The sequence below is a fragment of the Homarus americanus genome, unplaced genomic scaffold (assembly GCF_018991925.1).
Source record: "Homarus americanus isolate GMGI-L3 unplaced genomic scaffold, GMGI_Hamer_2.0 scaffold36734, whole genome shotgun sequence".
In the NCBI taxonomy this organism is placed as follows: Eukaryota; Metazoa; Arthropoda; class Malacostraca; order Decapoda; family Nephropidae; genus Homarus; species Homarus americanus.
Genome location: NW_024733126.1, coordinates 14,857,106 through 14,882,283, shown reverse-complemented (window position 1 = coordinate 14,882,283; position 25,178 = coordinate 14,857,106). Strand labels below are relative to the sequence as shown.

Genomic DNA, 25,178 nt, shown 5'->3' with positions numbered 1-25,178 from the left:
ATATTTCATTTTTATGATACAAATTTCCCGTTTTCTATGATAATCTACTTTGCAAAATTAGGTAATATTTCCAAAATTCGAAAATCTACTTCCGAAAAGTCGATAATCTACTTTCCCGAAAAGTAGAAATCTATCTACTTTTCGGCAAAGTAGATAACCAACTTCTCTGAAAGTAGATATTTCCCATTTTTATGATACAAATTTCCGTTTTATGATAATCTACTTTGCAAAATTAGGTAATATTTCAAAAATTCGAAAATCTACTCTCGAAAAGTCGATAATCTACTTTCAGAGTAGATACTTTTCGAAAGTAGATAACCAACTTTCCCGGAAAGTAGATATTTCCCATTTTTATGATACAAATTTCCCGTTTTATGATAATCTACTTCGCAAAATTAGGTAATATTTCCCCAAAAATTCGAAAAATCTACTTCCTCGAAAAACGATAATCTACTTTCCCGAAAAGTAGAATTATTTACCAGAAAACCAACTTCTTTCGGAAAGTAGATATTTCCCATTTCTATGATACAAATTCCGTTTTCTATGATAATCTACTTTTCAAAATTAGGTAATATTTCAAAAAGTCGATAATCTACTTCTGAAAAAGTCGATAATCTACTTTCCTGAAAAGTAGAAAATCTATCTACTTTTCGGGAAAGTAGATAACCAACTTCTCCCGGAAAGTAGATATTTCCCATTTTTATGATACAAATTTCCCGTTTTTATGATAATCTACTTCGCAAAATTAGGAATATTTGATAATCTACTTTCCCGAATAGTAGATAATCTACTTTTCGGGAAAGTAGATAACCAACTTTCCCGGAAAGTAGATATTTCCCATTTTCTGTGATGCAAATTTCCCGTTTTCTATGATAATCTACCTCTTAAAATTAGGTAATATTTTACCAAAATCTACTTCCCCGAAAAGTCGATAATCTACTTTCTCGAAAAGTAGATAATCTACTTTTCGGGAAAGTAGATAACCAATTTTCCCGGAAAGTAGATATTTCCCTTTTTCTGTGATACAAATTTCCCGTTTTCTATGATAATCTACCTCTTAAAATTAGGTAATATTTTACCAAAAAGTCGATAATCTACTTCCTCGAAAAGTCGATAATCTACTTTCCCGAAAAGTAGATAATCTACTTTTCGGGAAAGTAGATAACCAACTTTCCCGGAAAGTAGATATTTCCCATTTTCTATGATACAAATTTCCCGTTTTCTATGATAATCTACTTCGCAAAATTAGGCAATATTTCCCAAAAAATCGATAATCTACTTCCCCGAAAAGTCGTTAATCTACTTCCCCGAAAAGTCGTTAATCTACTTTTCAGGAAAGTAGATGACCAACTTTCCCGGAAAGTAGATATTCCCCATTTTTTATGGTACAAATTTCCCGTTTCCTATGATAAACTACTTAGCGTAGCTCTACAATGAAAACGTGGATAAGATAAATCTTGATAAAATCACAAGGGGAAAAGGGAAACAAATGAGCACCTTAGCTTTCAGCTTTATTCAAGACATCTTCAGAGGCAACTGGATTACATGGACAGAGAGAGGCTTAAATATATAGGGTGACCTTATTGCACATGAGGTCAGGTCATAATGATGTCATCCACTAATCCCCACACCAACACAGGTAGAGGATCTTAAGAGAATGGGGGCGACGTGACTAGTCAGGTCAGGTCAAAAATAAGGATCCCACTAAATAACTATCCTACACCTAGCTTCAAGGTTTTCAAAGCATTTTTAACCTTGGGCCACTGACAAACTTTTGTAACATATCAGTTTTGAACTGATCATCACTAAGGTTTATTGATTTTAATTCCTCAATCAAACTAGCTTCAACCAGAAGTCTTTCTGTGACGCAAGATGATTTGAATATTTCTAAGCTTTTTTCCCAAGCAATGGGATGATTATTATTCCTAACATGAACGAACAAGGCACTGCTTTCACATGCTGTTCTGATATTGTACTTATGTTGTTTGATTCTGAGCTGCAATGTTTTTCCTCTCTGTCCTACATAATTACCATTACATTTGCTACTTATACACACGTGTATGTATATATACACACAAGTGTGTATGTATACAATATATATATATATATATATATTGTATACACACGTGTGTGTGTGTGTAGACACATACTGTACACGTCTTCTTGGGCAGCAAACCAAGTCTGTTAAATTGTAAAAATATTTATGTGCACAACTTGAATTATTCTTTCCCTTCATTTTCTAATCTGAATTAATATATCTTACCTTCAATAACACGAGTATTTTTTTTCCTATCACTTTTAAATATTGACACCGCATTAAGGTAAGAGACAGGTAAACACTAAGCCCTGTTGTCTTTATTACATTGACCAGACAGCGTGCGTCTTCCTTTACCTGGACTAAGGTAGCGGAAGGGCATAGGATTTCTTTAAAGTTGCAGAATGTTGATGCAGGTGTTGAAGGTGAATGCTGATGCATGTGTAGAGGGTGAATGCTGAGGCATGTGTAGCGGGTGATGTTAAGGCAGGTCTAGAGGGTGAATGTGATGCAGGTGCAGAGGTTGAATGTTAATGCAAGTGCAGAGGTTGAATGTTGATGCAAGTGCAGAGGTTGAATGTCGATGCAGGTTACAGAGGTGAATGTTGATGCAGGTTACAGAGGTTGAATGTTGATGCAAGTGCAGAGGTTGAATGTTGATGCAAGTTGCAGAGGTTGAATGTTGATGCAGGTTACAGAGGTTGAATGTTGATGCAACAGAGGTTGAATGTTGAGCAGGTGAAGAGGTTGAATGAATTTGATGCAGGTGCAGAGGTTGACGTTGATGCAGGTTACAGAGGTTGAATGTTGATGCAGGTTACAGAGGTTGAATGTTGATGCAGGTTACAGAGGTTGAATGTTGATGCAGGTGCAGAGGTTGAATGTTGATGCAAGTGCAGAGGTTGAATGTTGATGCAGGTTACAGAGGTTGAATGTTGATGCAAGTGCAGAGGTTGAATGTTGATGCAGGTTACAGAGGTTGAATGTTGATGCAGGTTACAGAGGTTGAATGTTGATGCTGGTTACAGAGGTTGAATGTTGATGCCATGTACTTCTGGGTGTCTTCACAGCAGATCTTTGAAGAAAATAAAGATGTTTTAAGTTATAATATTTCTAACAACACAACATTGTACTTATTTTATCAATACTTAAAGATTTTTTTATGGATCACGTGATGATTACACATCCCAACTTATTTCACCTGATAATTAAACACCCTAAAATTAACTTAACATTCATCTAACCTTAATTCAACATAACATAACCCATTGGAACATAACCTAACCTGAACTTTATCAACCCCCTCCCCAAAGTAGTAGTAGAATGTTTAATCAACAGGTGAAATAAATTGGGGTGGCTTATCTTATACAAGGTGTGGTAGAGGATGGCTACATGTGGTAGGGGATAACTGCGTGTGGTTGAGTCACTGTGGTAGAGGATAACTGCGTGTGGTATAGGACGGCAGGAAGCAGGGAAAGGTGAATGATGGGATAGGGGAAGCTCGCCTCCACCAATTGTCAAAGACAGGGTGGCTGGTGGGTAGTGTTGGGCGTTAACTTTTTTTTTTTTTATCTTAGGGGGGAAGTGACAGCAGTTAAGTCTTTTTCTGGCATACTGGGGCAGAATGTGTTCAGACTACTGTTATGGTGCGGCGTAAGGAAGGAGGGAGGGGAGGGAGGAGGAGAGAGAGGTTAAAAGGAAGGAGGGTGGGAGGAAGGGAGGGAAGAAGGAAAGTGGAGAGGAAGGAAGAAAGAGGAGTGAGGGAGGGAGGAAGGAAAGAGGAGTGAGGGAGGACAACTGGACCTAGAGGGGAAGTAATTCAAGACAGGAAGTCAGGGGGAAGGGATGGACAGAAGGTAGGAGGGAGAGGGGTAAGGAGGGAGAGGGATGGAAGGCAGGGGAGAAAGAGGGAGAGAGGAAAGGTGGGAGGGAGGAGGTGAGAGGGAGATTGTAGGTGGGGAGGAGGGAGAGTGGGGTAAAGGGGAGAAAAGGGTTGTGGGTGTAAGGAGGAAGAACAGGGTTGTGGGCTTAAGGTGAGAGAGGGGTTTGTGAGGGGAGGGAGAGGGGTTGTGGGAGAAGAGAAAGAGGGCCGTCTTTAAAAACCTATTCGTGACAAGTATTACACTATTTTTACACCCATTAGCAGAGGTCAGGAAGTCCTATTTTCAAACCTGTTAAGAGTAAGAGGGACATATCTTCTAATTCAGGTAAAATCTAATTATTTGCAATGACACCCATCTAGATTTTTTTTAGGGGAAGGAAAAAGTCACTGTACATTACCATCCAAATCTGAACTTGAAACATTGTAAACATAGCTCATGAGATAAGTGACGCCCCAAGGGGCTTTCCCAAACCACACCATAAAATTAATAACATAATAAATAACTTATTAAGAGTCAGAGGGAGAGGTCACAGGAGATGAAAAACAAAACAAAAAAAAGATAGAGAGAAAACGAAGAACACACACAAGACGGGGAGGTTTTTTTTTTGTATATACAGTACAAAAATAAGAGTATTATAGAGAGACCGCCGCATCCTCCATTGAGTGAAGTCGACCATTGTCCCACGACGAACGCCTCCCCAGACCGCCATTATGTGGATGTGAATGAGCGAGTCTCCGCCCGCAACCTGCCTCAATTTTATACTGTTTATCCTGAGAGTCTATAATGTTGACGAATTTTTGAGAAGTTTACGTTTGTGTTCTCTGATGCAGTTTTTAGAGCATGATGTTGTGTTTTCTTCTGGTGAATTTTTAGAAAACATGATACTGTCTATACTGTACTGTGAGAATAGAAAAAAAACACATCAGGAAATTGTTCAAAAACATTACCTTGTGCTTTCTAGAGAACTTTAGAAAAAATTATATTACCCATATTAGGGTATTTTTGACACTTTAATACCTCAGAACTTTGAACAAATATATATCTATTAAGTTTGTTTTCATTTGGTTGGCAAAGTCATTTAATACTGTTTTATATGACAAGCAAATATTTTGTGTTTTCTATTTTACTGTGAAATTTCGAAGAACCTTATGACGTGTGTGTTACAGATTCTTAGGAAAATCGTACATTGGGAATTAGAATGGGGGTGGAGGAGAAGGGAGAAGAGAAGGCATTGGGGTGAAAGAGAAGTCACCTCATGGTGTCATTTCACCCATAAAATTTTAGTTCTCTTGGTGTAATTCAAGATTATTTTCTTTAAATCAACACTGCACTGCATTAAATATTGTCAATATGTAAACTAAATTTCAAAATGACCAATAATTTGCTTGCAAACACAGAAAAAAAGCGTTTAGTTAAAGAGAGTCTCAAGCAAGATGTTACCTCCACTGAAAAGACACAAAGACTGACGTCTGTATGATGTGTTGAGAGGCTGGATGGCGCGCATGAAACTAGTTTCATTACCTTCAATTATGTTCAATAATTGTTAAAATGACTAAAAAATTTAATATTAAACTTTTAAAATTATTGAATAGTATAAACTTCTTGATATTTGCTAAAATGGTAAGGAATTTAAGCCCTAGAACCGATTACTGTAATGGCGGACTAATACTACAGCTGGTGGACAGCCAAATGCAAGCGACATGTTCAGGTCGGCTCGTAAGAAACTCGTTAATCGAGGGATTGCTCGTTAACCGAAGTTAAGAATCTTATGGAAGGTAACTCGTTAACCGAAATCTCATTAACCGAGGCGCTCGTTAACCGAGGGACCACTGTACGTAGAATATTAAAACACACGAGGAAACGAGACGGCTTTGTTTTCGTTGTTTACAAAACCAGTGACTGACTGGTTCTACATATAAAACTGAAGAAAATAAGACCCTGGTTGTAGCTGTAGTAAAATTAATATGGTTGTTTTAAGTAATGTTATTTAATGTTAATAAATGGAACAATAGAAGTAGCTAACGATAATGGTAAAGAAAAAAAGAGATCGCATATGTAAGTGAGCGCATGTGAAAACATATTGTCATTACTCTACATAAGAATATGAAAGCAACACTTATTTACTGTTCATATATATTTCAATTCATGTTTCTGATTTTTTTTTTAATTAATGTTTGTGTGCAAAATGAACAATACAATTCATTAATAATACGTGGAATATTAAAACACATGAGGAGATGAGACGGCTGCCGGCATTGTTTTCGTTAATGCTTACAAAACCAGTGACTGATTGGTTCTACATATAAAACTGAAGAAAATAAGACCCTGATTGTAGCTGTAGTAAAATTAATGTAAAAAAATTAATATGGTTGTTTGAAGTAATGTTATGTAATGTTAATAAATGGAACAATATAAGTAGCTAACCATTAATGGTAAAGAAAAAAAGTGAGACTGCGCGTATGTAAGTGTGCACATGTGAAAACATATTGTCATTACTCTACATAAGAATATGAAAGCAACACTTATTTACTGCTCATATATATTGAAGGGTTAAATGTTGTACTCTGTATAGACAAGCAGAGAGAGAGAGGGAGAGAGAGCAGCCAAACTGCCGGATGAAAACAAACCTTAATTTCCTGCGACTTTGTTTTTTTTTTTACGGGGATTAGCCCACCCGGGCATAGGTCACTAACCCACATTGGAGCCTGAGGGGCGAAAATTTAATACTCCTGTAATAATAATAATAATTCAGATAAGTTATATAAAAAAGGGAAAGAAAAAAAGCTGCCTATCTACCTATTGGACAAACTAAAATCGTTCCGGACCACGGGAGTTTCTGAACCACAGAATGCCGGACTAGAGAGGTACAACCTGTATAACAACACTTAATACAACCCAACTTAACCTAAATCAACATCAATAATAACACCACAACCTCATAGCAACCAAACAACCTTCTCGTTCAACTCTTCACTGTACAACAAGAGACTACCACCACCACCTTCCCCCCCCTCTCTCTCTCTTCATTAGTCTTATTCCTCCATTCTTTTCTTTCTTTTTTTTTAAGCCTCAAACATTTCCTCTCAATCTTAATGCTTTTCCAATTAACTCCAGGAAAGAGGAAAGAATTCTCGATCGGCCCAAATTCGATCACATTCCGACTGGCTGCCTGCAATTGAGAAGACGATGAATAGGCCAAATTTCAGCAGGAATCTGTCTTTTGTTTACTTTTTTCTTTCTCGTTAAATTGGAAATTTGAGATTATCACTTTACCTGGAGGGATGGGGAGGGGGGGGAGGGGAGGCGAGCAAGGAGGGGAAGGGAAGACGGCAGGGAAAGGAAGGGGAGGGAGGGAAAGGAGGTAGGGAAAAGAGAGGAAGAGAAGAAAGAAGGAAGGAAGGGGAGAAGAAGGAAGGAGGTGGGGAGTGGAAGGAAGGAGGTGGGGAGAGGAAGGAAGGAGGTAGGGAAAAGAAGGGGAAGGAGGTAGAGAAAAAGAGAGGAAGAGAAGAAAGAAGGAAGGAGGTGGGGAGAGGAAGGAAGGAGGTGGGGAGAGGAAGGAAGGAGGTAGGGAAAGGAAGGGGAAGGAGGTAGGGAAAAGAGAGGAATAGAAAGGGAAGGAAGGAGGGGGAAGCAAGGAAGGTAGGAGGGGGAAGAGGTAGGGGGAGGGGGAAGTGTATTCACTCCAAGTCAATCTTACCTTTTTGCACTGTTACTATGTTCAAATGCCCAGTAGTATGACCTTCTCCCCACCTAGTCATTATATATCATACTGTATATGTATCACTTATGTTACTTGTATATTATTTGTAAATCAAGAGACCCATTCCCCAATTATACAACTACAGTATATTTTCAGCCTTCCGGCTGCCATGCTCTTTCAATAAACAGTTATTTATTATTATTATTACACACACACACACACACACACACACAGTAAACAGTATACCCTCCTACACCACTACAGCTCAAAGTAACACCTCCATAGCTAACCTCACAAGCTAGACATGGTCATCTCTTATTTTAGCTAGATCAGGAAGGGTTGCTGGCCAGTAATGCTGTGGCAAATTGTGTCACGATGGCCGGGTTGACTAAATTTATGGCTTCACCCCCATTATGTTCCCAATTATTACTCTTTAGTTCAGAGTTCAGCAAAAAAATGGGAGGAATTAGTTTTAAATTGGTTTTTATGCTTTGCCTATTTCAATTATAAAGTCCCACAAATCTTATAAGTTTATCCATTCCTATTTTACCTATTTTCCTCAGAGTTCAGCCTAAACAGAGAGAATTTTTGTGATGATAAAAATAGGTGAAAAGTTTGTCAATTTCAAGTTAATTGGTTAATTGTACAGTTCTCCCAATTATCAAATCTCCCTATTGTACCTATTTAACAGTATACATAGGAAAGTTAATGAAAAACAAATTTAACCAGAACAAAACCTGGCAATTCTTTGCTCCCAATTTCAGATACACAATATTAGAACTGTAAAAACACTAAACTTCCAGGGAATTGGTAAAAAGAAGCACAAAAATTTCGAAATAAAAAAAAATTAAGTTTCCTTTACTTATTTCCAGTTAATTAATTAGTGACCAATACCCAAATTTTCAAATACAGTACTGCCTTAGTTATCCCTGTACTTTGGTAATACAGTGTTCAAACGCGAACAAAATACTGTACTAAATTCCTCAGAGTTATTGTTGATGAGAAATTTAACTGGAAAAACCACATACAGTAAAGTCAATAAACAGTGTGATATCATGTATCACACTCGACAGTCACTCACTCTCACAGCAATGAAAGAAATCTATCAAGACTTTGTTTACCAACACCTGATACACTGTCACACATTATGGGGGAGCCTCTGGTTCTTCAAAAACACAATCCCTGGAGGTGGAGGAGGAGGATGTGGAAGAGCTTGTGATGTCTCATGAGGAGGAACTTACTCCTGATGACTTGAAGCAACTGGATGAGATGTTACAGGTAGAGGCTGACAGTGGTGAGGAGGAAATTGAAAGTGATGACTATATGTCAGCTAAACAGTTGAAAGATGTGATTTACTACTGGGAGAAGTTCAGGGAACTGGCTTTAAAGCACCCAGAAGTGGAAAAACTGAACTAACTTTGTGTCATGTTGAGGACTCAGTGGTCTCCTTCTTTAAACATAAGTTAATGGTGAGGAGGACAGATGCCCCACAGACCACAATTGACACTTTCTTCAGTAAAAGGCAGAGGGAAGAAGATGCTAGCCCTCAGCCTTCCACTTCAAGAAGGAGAGAGGATGTTCATGGTGGAGAATCTGTCAGTCCAGAGGTTCCTGACATTTTCATGGAAGGTGACTCACCTTCCAAGAAGCAGTAAAATGCTTCTCCTCCACCTCCACCTCCACTTCCTTCTCTTCTCCCTTCTCCTCCTCCACCTCCCACTTCAAATGCACATCATCATCATCATCCAGGAGCCTTCTACATACACACCTCAAAGTAAGTGAACTTTTCTACCATTTTTGTTGAATTTAGGCAATTTTCGGTGAGCTGGAACCAATTACCGAAAAACCCATTGAAACAATGGTTTCGGTTAACGAGATTTTCGGTTAACGAGCAAGCTGCTGGAACGGATTGTGCTCGTTAACCGAGGGACCACTGTATACTGTTATAACCCAATCATTTCTCTGGTAGGGAGGGAAGGTGGGGGTGAGGGGTAGGGAGGGAGGGAGGGACCCAGGGAGCAGGTGGGAAGAGGGGAGGAGGTGGGGTATTTTGATTGACAGATAGTATTTCGGTAAGTATATTTTGTTTATTTATTTAAGATATTTGTTTTAGCTCATAAAATTCATACAAATTACCGGGCCAGAATATAATTTACATTGCTGGAATTCTTACAATTTGATGATCATTTTGAATATAAACATCATAGATTTTGCATTAGACATACAAATTTTAGATCTACTTAAAGTATTTTGCTTACTCTGAGTAAATATGTTATCTTTTGTGCAAAATATATGACATTTATATTCAAAATATTCCTGGTCTTACAAGGAATCCAGCAATGTCAATTATATTATCCTAACTTTAGTTTGAGGTGTTATTTATTACTATACCTTAAAATCTAGTGGTTTTCCCCCAAACATTTTTCAGAGAGGGAAGAGCCAGGAGTGTGAGAAGAGGGGGAGGGAGTCGAGTCCATTATTTGAATGGACATTAACTTGGCGACTGTATTTCTCTATTTCTTTTAAGTATTAATTGTGTGCATGTACCATCATAAAATTAAGATGTTATTTTTACTAGAACATAGGTATTGTGTCGGAAAAAGTGGAGTTTGGGGGTCAGCCGGTCTCTATTTCATTTAATCCCATATGTTATGTTGTTCACTTTACGTGTTTCTCGCTTTACGCGGGCCTCCGTGGGTTCAATTGACCGCGTAAAGTGAGGGTTCACTGTATATTTCAGGTGCCTACAGGAGAGCTCAGGTTCTCAACTGGCTAAGCCATGTTAACATTGTTATTATTATCCACTCTGTATCTGTGTTTTTCTGGCTAAATAAACTGATTCTATTCAATATTTATGCCAATGTTAAAAAATAGAGAAATAAAGTAAAAGCAGTAAAAAATAGGGGTTTCTTACCTATTTCAGTTAACTTGTTCAGGTGATAATTAGTCTTGTAGTAGTTTATTGAGGGATGGACCTATTTTTGATACTCCCCATTTCCTCTCCCGATCTGCAAAAAAATAAGAACATTAGTTATTTGTATAAAAATAGGCATTGGTTATTCGTAAAAAAATGGGCATGGTTAGGTTTAATACTTCATATTCGAAGATGTTTACTGATTGGGCACCTAATTTTCGGGTTCCCTATTTACCATCCAGAGTTTCACGTAAAAGGAGAATCGTTTAGAATTTTTTTGTATACCAATTTCAAAGTAAAGATATTCTTGCCTATTGAAACCCATTAAACATTATCATATAAGACAGTAGACCAATTCATGAACCAATTTTCTTGCCTATTTAAACATATCAATTAACATTACATTAAAAAAGTAAACCTATTTTTACCTATACGTATTGCCTATTACCCCCATTACTTATCATTCTATTAAATTGTATAGAAGACTATTTATGATCCAATATTCTTAATGGGTCATCCAATTTAAGAAAAACCGCCATCATCCCTATTTTTAACCTAGAAATACAGTAACTGGTAACTCTCCACATCAAATCAGAAAATACCTGGTAATCCGTGTAATTTCCTCCGTAGGGGTAATTTAATAGGTCAACCCTACAAATCGTGGCGGTAATAGGCTAACCCTCTACACCGGCCTAGAAATATACTAACTGCCAACTGTGACGGGAACATGGTGCAGTATGCAAATTGAATGTTACTAACCAACAATTGCATACACCAGCACATTATAGTGTTTCAACATGCTGCAACCTTAAAATATACATTATACATATACCAATGACAGAAATTATAGCTACTCCGAATATACAGGTTGATAAATACATTTGTACTTATGATATAGATAAACCTACGTAGATATACATACATGCATATACAGTATATTGTACAGTGGTCCCTCGGTTAACGAGCGCCTCGGTTAACGAAATTTCGGTTAACGAGCTGCCTCCCATAAGATTCTTAAATTCAGTTAACGAGCAACCCCTCGGTTAACGAATTTCTTACGAGCCAACCTCAACATGTTTTCGCTTGCACTGGCCGGTCAACCAGCTGTAGTATTAGTCCGCCAATACATAAATCGGCTCTAGGGCTTAAATTCCTTACTATTTTAGTATATATCAAGAAGTTTATACTATTCAATAATTTTAAAAGTTTAATATTCAATTTTTTAGTCATTTTAACAATTATTGAACATAATTGAAGGTAAAGTGACTAGTTTAATGCACGGCATCCAGCCTCTTAACACAGCAAACAGGCATTAGTCTCTCTCTGTTTTCACTGGAGGTAACATCTTGCTTGAGACTCTCTTCAACTAAACGCTTTTTTTCTGTGTTTCCAAGCAAATTATTGGTCATTTTGGAATTTATTTTACATATTGACAATATATAGCGCAGTGCAGTGTTATTTTAAAGAAAATATTCTTTATTTACAACAAGTTTAACTTTGAAAAACACGTGTTGACATTGTTTGAATCCAGCATGGGGCCTAAGAGAACAAGAAAAGCTATTTCAATCCAAACCAAGCAGGAAATCATAAAAAAACATGAACAAGGCATTAGAACAAATGTGCTTAGCAAAGAATATGGCATGTTGACATCAACTGTGTCGACAATTCTTGCACAGAAAGACAAATTTAAAGAAGTGAAAGTGAGACAAATCTACAAGAGTGTTTAAAAGTAGATCCCTAATCGCAGGAACTGAGAGGTTACTTATCATCTGGATTAGGGAAAAACAGATGAAAGGTGATTCAGTTTCTACTGAATTCATTTGTGAAAGAGCCAGGGAGATTTACGAACATTTAAAGGCAGATCAACCTGGTTCTTCAGGCACATAATTTGAAGATTTTCGGGCCAGCAAAGGCTGGTTCAAAAAATTTAAGAAAAGAAGTGACATTTTCAGTGTTGTTAGGCATGGTGAAGCTGCTAGTGCTGATAAAGAAGGGGCAGCAAAGTTTTTAGATGAATTTAAAAAACTGATGGAAGAAGAAAATTATCTTCCACAGCAAGTGTCCAATGTGGACGAAACTGGGCTGTTCTGGAAAAAGATGCCCAAAAGAACATTCATCACCAAAGATGAAGCCTCTTTACCTGGGCATAAACCCATGAAAGACCGTCTCACTCTATTGCTTGGTGCCAATGCTTCAGGGGATTTCCGACTGAAGCCTATGCTTGTCTACCACTCTGAAAACCCCAGGGTGTTCAAGCAACAGAAAGTGGTAAGAACAAAGCTTGGAGTTTATTGGAAGTCCAACCGTAAGGCATGGGTGACAAGACAGCTCTTTAATGAATGGGCTGTTGATGTGTTTTGCCCTTCTGTCAAGAGCTACCTAACCACCAATAAACTCCCTTTAAAGGCTCTTCTCCTCATGGATAATGCTCCTGGTCATGACCCTGACCTTGCCAGCAATTTGGAGTATCAATTTGACTTTGTGAAAGTGTTGTTTTTGCCTCCAAACACTACATCAATCATACAGCCAATGGACCAGAATGTGATCAGCAACTTCAAGAAGTTGTACATGAAGAAAATGTTTAGGAGGTGTCATCAGGCAACTTCCAATGATCCTGAACTAACACTGAAACAGTTCTGGAAGACACAATTCAACATCCTGGAGGCTGTAAAATTGATTGTGTTATCATGGCAAGAAGTCTCCACTAGATCCCTCAATTCTTCATGGAAAGCACTGTGGCCATCAGTAGTCCATGATTTTGAGGGATTTGAGGAAGAAACAGAGTTGGACCAGGAGATTGTGTCCATTGGTTAGTCATTGGGCCTTGAAGTGGAGGAGGAGGATGTGGAAGAGCTTGTGATGTCTCATGAGGAGGAACTTACTCCTGATGACTTGAAGCAACTGGATGAGATGTTACAGGTAGAGGCTGACAGTGGTGAGGAGGAAATTGAAAGTGATGACCATATGTCAGCTAAACAGTTGAAAGATGTGATTTACCACTGGGAGAAGTTCAGGGAACTGGCTTCAAAGCACCCAGAAGTAGAAAAAACTGAACTAACTTTGTGTCATGTTGAGGAGTCAGTGGTCTCCTTTAAACATAAGTTAATGGTGAGGAGGACAGATGCCCCACAGACCACAATTGACACTTTCTTCAGTAAAAGGCAGAGGGAAGAAGATGCTAGCCCTCAGCCTTCCACTTCAAGAAGGAGAGAGGATGTTCATGGTGGAGAATCTGTCAGTCCAGAGGTTCCTGACATTTTCATGGAAGGTGACTCACCTTCCAAGAAGCAGTAAAATGCTTCTCCTCCACCTCCACTTCCTTCTCTTCTCCCTTCTCCTCCTCCACCTCCCACTTCACATGCACATCATCATCATCCAGGAGCCTTCTACATACACACCTCAAAGTAAGTAAACTTTTCTACCATTTTTGTTTAATTTAGGCAATTTTCGGTGAGCTGGAACCAATTACCCAAAAACCCATTGAAACAATGGTTTCGGTTAACGAGATTTTCGGTTAACGAGCAAGCTGCTGGAACGGATTGTGCTCGTTAACCGAGGGACCACTGTACATACATGCTTACATATAGTATACATCCAGACAGTATTAGTAATAATCAATAAAATGCACGATCAGTTTAAATAAAAATTAACTAAAAAAACACAAACCAGTTTTAAACCCAATGAATAGTGTAAATAAATAAACAAACTTCAAGACACACAAACAAACACACACATATCATGACACTAAATACACAAACATCCAAACACCAAAACACAAACCCAAATTAACCCACAAAAGCTTTAATTAAATATACAGGAAATCATTAAAGGTTATGATTAACTACTAATTTGGTGCTTGATTTTATAATATAATTATTTAGTAATTTTGTATTAATATTTAATTGTCTTGTAAATATTTGGACTTTATACATTTTAACTAACTGTTTATTAATTTAGGGCTACATGTAAATTTATAACTAATTCTGTAGTTTATTGTCATGTGGAAATTAATAAAGTTTTTGTAGTTATAATTTTCTATGTACTTTTACTTACTATTTCGCACATATATAAGTATTTTTTTAGATATTTACTTACACTTACAATACATTACTTAAGTTACAAAAGTATCTATATAATGTTAAGTATGCAATAGCAACTTTCTGTAGTTTAATTAACAGGAATCTCACTTACTTTAGGATCTCGGTAATGAGGGTCAAGGTGGTGTAAGCAAACAAGTGTGTCTCCCTCCGTCAGCACACAACCCGGATCATGGCACTGGTTACCTGTCCCAAACATCGGCACTCGGTAAGTAGGTTTACCTGGGTGGATTTGGGCAAGGATTAACATCAACAAACAAACAAATTAAGGGAAAGTAAACAACTTAAAAACAAGCAAGAAAAGAATGATGGAGATGTAAACAGGACACTTGTATTGTAAATACTGTAGTATAAAAATTAAAGTAAACAATGTATCCAGAAGACAGTCGGAGGTACAAACAAAACGGGAGATGATACACAAGGATAAAAGTGTGTATAAAGATGTACACACACATAAAGATATACACCTGTACACACACACATAAAAATATACACCTGTACACACACACCTGTACACATACATACCCTACACACTACATACACAAAGATTCGATCCTAGCTCTTGCGTGTTGGAGTCGAGTAAAGAATATCACTGAGCCATCACCTTCAAGAAATGAATGAAACATAATACTGTAGTTGAATCAATTATAATCAACCACCCACACTTTACAGACCCCCCCCACCTACCACCTTCCCCCCCTCTACTTCCTCAACCCCTTCTCCTCCTACCACCTTCCCCCCCTCTACTTCCTCAACCCCTTCTCTACTTCTACCTTATCCCCCCCTCCCATGACTTGTCTGCTACTCATCCTAAACATGAAGCAATTATAGAAGATTATCACAACATATACTCAAAAAAGACAATAACAATAGTGTATGTATAATTGAACACAATAAATCACGCATACAATATAACTTTTACTATCTCCCCCTCACCACACACCTAACAGTAGCCTTGTAGTGTAAACATGTGATATAAAACCTCATTTCTCTGATAGAACTATAATTAGAAACTGTGGTTATCGACCTAAAGCCACCTCTTGGTATATTACTGCGAGAGCCCGGGTGTGTCGGAGCTTGTGTACAAGGTCCGCATATATACAGTATATATGCGGGTATAAAAACTAGACATTGCATTCTGGATTGAACAAAAATAAATTATACCCTGTATAAGAAACACCAATAATTCAGAACTAATGTAGTAATAAACAAATTACTGTATATAAACCATGCATTTATCTATGATAACATAATAAGAAACATTGTATCATTGCTAGAGTGAATGAAATAATATTCCCATAAACACCAATTGTCAACTCTGTTTATGTTTCCCACCTCCTCAGGCACCTGTGTCTAAGCAACTGACGGGTTAAGCAGCGCCCACGGGGCTAAAATGTTCTTTGCTCTGGTTTGGGAATGCTTCATAAGGAAACTTCTAGGAGGCTTCTTAGCCCAGAACCCCCAAAAAATTTATCCGGATCTTCCGAAATCCAGATTTCCTGGGTCCGGATCTTCAAAGGTTTACTGTATAAAATCATTAAAAGTACAGTATAGTGTGAATAATGATGACCATGAAAAATAAAATATACAGCTGATGATAAGCAAAGAAAGGATGTCAAAACATGCAGGATATAAAGCTAAAGTTGTGTTGTCTAAGAAATACATTCCCTGCAGGTAAAGATATCTAACAGGAAAAGTAACAGAGAATGATTCTAGTATTGTGCTCTAAAACAGCTCTTGCCAAGACAATATATCAAGACCAATAGAAGGATCCTATACAGGCAATTGGCCTCCTTCCCTTGCTGTGGCTGTATAGTGTATTCACTGGAAAATGCAACATCATAAAACAGAGGGGGAAACCAGAGTGTTGTTAGGTATTGACAATTAGATATCCTTGAACACCACAGCAGCAGCATCTACTGTAGGTTCAGAAAACTGTGAGGACAAACATTTTCAAAGTGAGAATTGTAACTCTTGGAACAACCTGCCAGAGAGTGTTGTATGGCACCAAGTGTGAGCTCTTTCAAGACAAGACTTGACCAACACTGGAGCAGGTTCAGATATATTTAGGAGTCAGTGCATGACCAGGACTTGCCAACAGTACATAACAGAGACGTAACCGACCGCCCAAGTGGCTAACTAGCCAATCAGTGGCGAAGAGGATAAAAGTAAAATTAAGAAGATATAAGTGCAATTTCTTTACCCAATTTAGCTTATTTTTAAGGGAAGAAATAAACTTTTTTTTTCTATAAAGATTTTTCATCAGGTGGTTGCTTAACCCAGAACATTGTATCATGTCAGCCACCTGATTACAGTACATGTACCGTACAGTCCCACATAACTAAAAAAAACATTAACCAATAATTCTGGAAAGTCTTACATAAAAATTCAAACTACAGGACTAATGGTTGGCTTTTCTTTCTTTTCTCAGTATTGTACTTGCCAACAGTGTGTAACAGACATGGCTAACAGACCAATCAGTGGCAAACAAGATAAAAGCACAGTAAATTTAAGTTAATAATAGATCACCTAAATATTAGGTACCCTAAATTATTTCAACAAAATGAATAAACCTCATAAGACCAACCTAACCTAGCCCTGATAATAATTTATGAAACCAAATCATGGGAACGAGCAACTTTAGTTAATTTTTTATAGAAAACTTATTTCTTACATCTTCAGTTTCAATAAAACAGGAAAAATTACCTCTTTTCTGATTTTGTTTTTCCTATGCTTTTGTCATGAAAACAATGAACATCGACACATGAGTTACCTGGGACAGTATGTACACAGCTAGCACAGGTGAGCAGTACTCAAGCCAGAGTACCCCGAGACCTGATAAAACTCGTTATCAATGTCGACTTCACTGGTTTTAACACAATACAAACATTAACAACATTATTACTTATTAACAATATTCTAACTAAATGTTGCTAAGTAAATTACTTTCTTAAATTAAGGCCAGCCTGTGTATAAATCGGACATGGCAGGTACACTTGGATTGACACCGCGATTCAAGGTACGTAGTGGATATTTTACCATGACCAGCTAAGTTCCTATTAATGCTTTTTTACCGTGAGTGCACTCTGACTGGCTAAATAGAAGCTTACTATGATGGAGGGTCCACCCCAAGGCTAGGAAGTTTGGTAAGTTTCTTTGGTTGGTTAGGTCAGGTTCTATTAGGTTCTCGTAAATGTCACCTCTTTTATAATAATAATATATGAGGTAAAAATGAACAAAATTGACAACTCCTTCTGGTGGTAGTGGTGTTCTCAGACATTACTGTATTTTTAAACCTTTTACAAGTTAGGTAAGGTTTTCAAAGACTTGTTTGGTGTTCTTTTTAGTATTTTATCAGACATTTTCCCTCTACTGCCCACTTTGAACAACCAATATTGTTGGTAATTGGGGAGGTCTTATCGATTAATATACTAGAAAAATATAAATTTGTGCCGGAAACGGAATAGAATATAGTTTTTTGCTTTCTCCTTATATAAATGGAAATGTGAAATTCACATGTTTGACCTAAAAAGAATCTTTACCTCTATTTTTGGTAGTAGTTTCCAATACAACAGAAATGTGGTTAGGTATGTTTATAGCTACACAACAAGCAACTCACAGTGAAAAAATGCCAAATGCCACCAGTGTCATGGTGTAATATAGTTCTCGCATTGTTTGCTGGTAATGGACTTGGCCAGTCACGGCAAAATAGCCCCTGCCTTCTCTTTAATATGGTGGTGTGTCCAGGGGGAGGTGCCCTCTGGCTAGGAAGTTAAATAAAGTAAAGTAGGATTTTTTGGTTGGTTAGTCTTTTTGAAATTTTCTCATAATTGGGGACTTTCCAAAGAATATGAAGGTCAGATTTAAACTAAGCATACCAAAATACACCAGAAAAATATATTTCCCTGTAAACCGAATCTTTACCCGTCTCCTTAACCTTTACCGAAAATCGATACGATAATGCACAGGTTAGGAAGTTAGGTGAGGTTAGGTCAGCTTCTAATAGGTTCTGTGCATTCTCGCTTCTATTTTCATATTCAAACTATTAACTATTAACCAATGTTTACCTATTTCGCTCCTAAATTTAAATTTCTCTAATTTAAAGCCATTGTTATAATTTCGCTCCTGGTTGGATAGTTTGATAAGGAAATAAAGACCGAAGTGATGCTATGAATTCACCAAACATAGTTTTGACTTCCTGAGTTGTGTGCACTAATGCAAATTTACTTACCTTTTAAACCTGAGACGTAATATTGGTATTGCTCCATTCTTAATCAGGTCAACTCGGTAATGATAGTCCAAGTAGTTTCAGCATTTCTTAAGTCTTAACCTCTTGCACAAATGAATCTACCTTCTTCTTAGTTCTTCATATCACCTGTTTGTAATTTGTGATAAATAGTTAAATACCCCAAAACTGAGCAAGTGGTCGGCCTCGGCATGTTTGTTGTTGAGTTGAAGTGTGAAGCGGATGAATCACAAACACTGATGTTCCGTTTTCTTTGATGCTGTAGTTAGCTGGTGGTGTCGGCTGAATGAAGCACAGTCGCCTTCAGATACACAGTGATTTGTAGTTATTAGGGGACTTTTTCACCTTATTTTTGGGTTGTATTAGCTTTTGCTTTTCGTTATTTACATCGAGATAATAAAAATTTGTAATTTAATTTTGGCAACACAATACTCACAGTGGGGAAAAAAAAGGGAAAACATGTTTTAGGTTTATTATTTATTTGTACATGATAATAACAAGAAGCAGAGTAAACTGACAAAAGGAACATACAACATAACGTGAGTGTAAGTGTGAAGGTTTATGTGTGTGTTTGTGACAGTCAGCCAGTACTGTCACACAGGTCAACAACAGTGTTACAAGACTAGAGTCAGAACAGACAGATTATTTTATGGTTCATTATTTTCTCTCTCTCTCTCTCTCACACATACTGTACACACGCCATGAATACAAGCGGACACACTCTTCCACATTCAGGTCATCTGAGATTCATGACTATTGAATAATATACAAATTTGAAAAAGTAACAATGATAATAATGCTATATGATTCTCTCTCTCTCACACACAGACTTTTTCTCTCCCTTTCTTTCGCAACAACACTGGATCGTCTAGCTTGCAGGAGTATCAAGATCTGTCTTGACGATGGAATAACGGAAGCCATCGTCTCCCGTTACGTTGTAGGTGACAGTCATAATCACATTATCAGGCCGCAAGAGAGAGTAAGAGCCGAAGACATCACCGTTGGGCAGCTTGATCTCAGCGCGATTTTGGTAGTTGTTCGTCTCCGCGTCAGACACCTCGTACCCGAAGTCGTATGGAATTATGGGCTGGGGAGTAAGTTGATGTTTTAGGTTACCCGGAGTCATAATGAGAGAGTATATTGGTTTAGAGTGACACTAATTCACCATTTATGACAAGATGGGGGAACCGATACAGTGTGACAATCTAGGAAAGGCAACTGGTTTACAACGATAAGAAACTGAATGGCATGACAAACAGTAAGGAAGAAAGCTGATGGAGTGGCAACACTTCTCATAACATAAACATTCTGGGAAGAAGAGGTTCTGATTATCACAAGAACAAATATGAAAATATAATAGATAATTAATTTTCGCATTACAAGAAGCCATGATATAATATTTCTGGGGTATTGCAGGAGTACTGAAGCTTCAAGTTACACTACAACTCCTTAAATGTGATTTCACAGGATTGTCAAACAGCGTTGGTCTTGTGAAGACTCAAACCACATTAATAGGATTACATGGTGGTTATGCGTGACCTAGAACACCGTCATCTTACAATAGACCAACACTCAATAAGTTAGGACAGGAAGCCACAGCATAAGACTTCACTATTTTGCCACAAGAATCACACACGAAAGTGATCGAGAGAACCTTAACAGGGTGCCTTCTGCACGCCTGAGTTTACATTCTCAAGAAGTCACGTTGTTTCATCTCCTTGTTAAGGATATAAGAACATAACTTACCAGGTACGACAACAAGGTGGCAGTGTTAGTGCGCTTCCCGCTCACTCCTGAGACCTGAGTTCGATTCCTACTCGGGTACTCCGGTGAAGAGCTGGACTTACAAACATAGAAGTCTGCGTCTACAATGTACTACACCTAATTGATATTGGACTGGAAATCTACCACAACCAGATACTTAAAATCCTCAGTTAGGAGAAACATTAATGTAAAAAACAGTGTTCGCGGTTCTCCTCACGACTACCAAGGCTTAACACTTCACAAGAGACTCACTATCGACACACGGGCGGTGCTGATTGACTCCTAATGACCAAGTAATCTGAAAGTTTCTCTATAAGCTCGAACTGTCTACATCTTCTTGTGATGTGTGTGTAATTCGTTCAGACGTACACTCTCCCCAAAATTATCGGCCCCTTTTCTCATCGATACAACGTGTCACAATGGGCGAGTATTTCCGATCACTAACTGTGATTCCTGCATTATGTTGGTAGGCTGCCTTCCTAGTATCTGTGACGTTGCCAGTTATTATTTCTGGCATTTGTTGCAAATATGGTGAATCACCGTGCTCCATCTTTAGTCGACTAATATAATGATATTAATGTAGCGAAAATATATCAACAGCAGTCAATTAGTGGATGTTTTCTGCTGGTAATCCATGGCCAACACTAGTACCCGAGACTCATTAGCAAACACAGTTTGCACCGACAGACATGGAGAAATGTCACTTTCCGAATAACAGTATAAAGTAGCTTTCAATCAATGTTTGTTAGCTATCTCCTTGTTGCTTAGGCCTATATCGTGAAGGGCGATGATACTGCCTCGTGTTGCCTCTGCTAAGGTGCATAAATCAGCGGGGTTATTCAAGACGTTATTGGTTTTGCACATGCTATCACAATTCATCCTTTTTTATTGCATTATGTAGAAAATAGGTGGTATACTGCAGATGGTGATTATCAGGTGCAAGAAGAAAGAACGGAAGGTGCAATTCACAATCAGAAATATCAACCGAACCGAGACTGCAGTGCACGTGTTATTGTGTTCATTTCCAAATACATTAAGCCTGGAACGGGGGGGGGGGGGTTATTTTTTGGGTAGAGTGTACAATGATATCTAGACAAAGTTTAGAGAGTGCTCTAATAGTCAATAAGTTAGAGAATGGTGAGAGTAACTCACCCACTCTGTGGATGAAGATGACTGAGGGGCGGGGAGACCAGCCACAGCCACTACCACACACAGCACAGCAGCAGCAACCTGCGGGGAAGGAACAGTGTTATACAGCATATCGAGGCACCATCTGTATAAGTACTGTAGGTTGTATTTCATGCCTAAGTCTGAACTTGTACTGATTTTTCTAAGTAATCTTCTATCTATAATTTTAGTTTCTCGTTACACTCAACACTTGTTTAGTCGCCAACACACTAACTCAGAATACATCTGAACGTCAGAAACTCCTGGAGGGTTTAATGAGTGTCCTTAAAGGATTAAAACTTAGTAGTCAAAAGGGTTAAACCTTCTTTCTCAAAGGGTTAAACCATCGTCCTCAAAGGACTAAACCATCGTCTTCAAAGAGTTAAACCTCCATTCTCAAAGGGTTAAGCCATGGGGAGCGATGGTGAGGCAACTAAACTTGCATTCCCTAGAAAGACGAAGAGTGCGGGGAGATGTGATAGAAGTATTAAAGCGGGTGAAAGGAATAAAAAAAAGAGATGGATAAAGTTCTTATAATATCCGAGCAGGATAGGACTCGAAGCAACGGATGTAAGTTGGATAAGTTTAGGTTTAGGAGGAGATAAGGAGGAACTGGTTCACAAATAGGGTGGTGGACGAATGAAACAAGCTTAGCAACTTTGCAGTAAGTGCTGGAACGCTGGAAAGTTTTAAAAGGAGGCTAGATAGATACATGGATGATAGAGAGTTGTTGTAACTCTAGACAGGAGCTGCCATGCACAGGCCAACCGGCCTATTGCAGACTCCTTATTTTCTTATGTTCTTATGATAAAACATGGTATTCAAAAGGGTTAAACCTTCATTCTCAAAGGGTTAAGCCAACGTCCTTAAATGATTAACCCAGCGTCTTCAAAGGGTTAAACCATTGTCCATAAAGGATTAAACCATCGTCCTCAAAGGGTTAAAACATAATCTTCAAAAGGGTTAACCCTTCAAGCTAAAAGGGTTAAACTATCGTCCTCAAAGGATTAAAACAGTCGTTAGGTTAAAACTTCATTGTCAAAGGGTTAAACCATCATTGTCAAAGGGTTAAATCATCGTTGTCAATTACCAAACTTCGATAGCTAGATGGATTAACGAGAGTCTGGGGTGGGTATTTACAAGAAATAAATAGTTGTTCCATGAATTAATATTGTTTATCAGGTGGTTGTAACGACAAAATTCAGTGTTAAATAAAAGTGCCCGTTCCTGCGCGACCGTTCCGAGCACTCAGGAACGGGTGTTGAAGCTTGATCTTACAATCCCAAGACGAGCACCGAGAAACTTTTAAAAACACCTTAAAAGTGTTGATTCACGTTGCTTTCTCTCTCACAAAAAAAAACATCACTTCACCGACAAGCTGAAGTTTAAGTGTTTACTGCACATCATGAAGGGTACTACCTATTAAGTAGACAATATCACTGAAAACTTTTAAAGCAAACCTTCATGATTGAAAGCTTGGAGGAAGACGATGGCTTAAGTTGTATGAAGGTGTGTAGAGCACTGTGGGTGATGATGATATGCCAGGGTTTATATACCCGTGAGAACCGGGTACAGTCAAGCAGCAAGCACCGGACACAATCCACTGCTCTTTACCGCCACTGTTGGACACGCCCCGCCCCGACCTTTTGACAACACGGGGTTTCGTAGAAGGTGACGCCCTACTGAACTCATCCCCACTAAGGTTAAAACATCCTTGTTGGAGTTGATTGTACATGTATTATTACGCCGACAGGAATATGTGAACGAATAATTCAAAACAAATTACTAAACCTCAGATAGGAATTTTGCGGAGTGAAAATATCTAATTCAGTAGAGTACAGTATAAGAAATGTCTAGCATCACAAAGTTTTTAATACAATTATCTCCCAGGGGAATGAACTTCGATATTTTCCTCTATTGATGAAAGCTTAGGTAGAAAAGACATAAAACTGAAAATTATGGAGCACTTCAGGTTAATATATCGTTGGTTCGTGTTCGTGTGTGGCGGGCCAGTAAAATAAATAATACTAAAAATTAAGAAAAAATTACTATTTAAGGAACAAGTTAGGCCTTGAGACTGGAAGCACCACGAGAGATGTGTTGTTTTTGTTCAGTATGTTGCAGTAATATTTACGAGATCATAACTCACAGCTCCGTGGTTCGTTTCCGCCAAAATCAGACATAAGAACATAAGAAGAACATAAGAAAATAAGGAGTCTGCAATAGGCCGGTTGGCCTGTGCATGGCAGCTCCTGTCGAGTTACTACCACTCTCTATCATCCATGAATCTATCTAGCCTCCTTTTGAAACTTTCCAGAGTTCCCGCACCTACTACAAAGTTGCTAAGTTTGTTCCACTCGTCCATCACCCTATTTGTGAACCAGTTTCTTCCTATCTCCCTCCTAAACCTAAACTTATCCAACTTGAATCCGTTGCTCCGAGTCTTATCCTGCTCGGATATTATAAGAACTTTATCTATATCCCCTTTATTGATTCCTTTCACCCACTTAAATACTTCTATCATATCTCCCCGCACTCTTCGTCTTTCTAGGGAATGCAAGTTAAGTTTCTTTAACCTATCCTGATATGGAAGGTTTCTAAGTCCCGGAATCATTTTTGTCATTCTTCGCTGCACCGACTCTAGTGAATTTATATCCATTCTATAATAGGGGCACCAGAACTGGACCGCATAATCGACGTGCGGCCTGACTAGCGCAAGATATAGTTGCAATAAGACCTCTGCACTCTTCTTACTTACACTTCTAGATATAAAACCCAATACTCTGTTTGCCTTATTTCGAACATTAACGCACTGTTTTCTAGGCCGTAGGTCCGGGCTTACAAGTACCCCTAGGTCTCTTTCACAAGTCGACTTCTCTAGGTTGATGTTCAGTGAGAGTTTTTACCACTCGCGAGGAAGCAATGACTTACTTTACTTGCCGTTTCTTAATTAGATTTTGTCTTTATTAATTGGATCACCTGCCAGGTCTACATTATATGCATTAAAAATGTTTCAATGAAAATAAACAACAAATAATAATAATAATAATAATAATAATAATAATAATAATAATAGCAGCAATAATAATGATGACAATAATAACAACAATAATAACGATGGCAATAATAACAGCAACAATAACATACTATTAGCATTATAACACATTAACTAAGTGTAAAGGTGCTGAACGTTGTTACTTTACACCTGTTGACGTCTGGCCAAACCTCAAGAACTATCACTGACAAGATTCTTGAGAGGTCATCTGACAAAACTAAAAAAAGAAGAACAGGTTTTAGTGATATTTCAAGAATACATTAAGGTATTATGTGTAACACTACGACCTGTCAACAGGTTTTGTGTGCTCTCTATCT

General features: G+C 38.0%; 1 protein-coding gene and 1 long non-coding RNA gene across 3 annotated transcripts; both read right to left on the bottom strand.

The window, feature by feature from the left end:
* Nucleotides 1-2,998: 2,998 nt before the first annotated feature.
* Nucleotides 2,999-19,117, bottom strand: LOC121869383. Of its 2 annotated transcripts, none has more exons than XR_006089536.1 (4): nucleotides 18,861-19,117; nucleotides 14,720-14,851; nucleotides 10,533-10,626; nucleotides 2,999-3,110 (listed from the first exon to the last, which is right to left on the bottom strand). It is a non-coding gene; the product is annotated as an uncharacterized LOC121869383 (long non-coding RNA). The 2 variants fall into 2 exon arrangements; XR_006089535.1 differs by having other exon boundaries at nucleotides 14,724-14,851; nucleotides 18,861-19,115.
* A 216-nt stretch (nucleotides 19,118-19,333) lies between these two features.
* Nucleotides 19,334-23,367, bottom strand: LOC121869382. Its single transcript, XM_042370734.1, has 3 exons — nucleotides 23,267-23,367; nucleotides 21,792-21,869; nucleotides 19,334-19,962 (listed from the first exon to the last, which is right to left on the bottom strand). Exons 1-3 carry the CDS (start codon nucleotides 23,270-23,272, stop codon nucleotides 19,744-19,746), a joined length of 303 nt encoding a protein of 100 aa, XP_042226668.1. The 5' UTR covers nucleotides 23,273-23,367; the 3' UTR covers nucleotides 19,334-19,743.
* Between the last annotated feature and the right edge of the window lie 1,811 nt (nucleotides 23,368-25,178).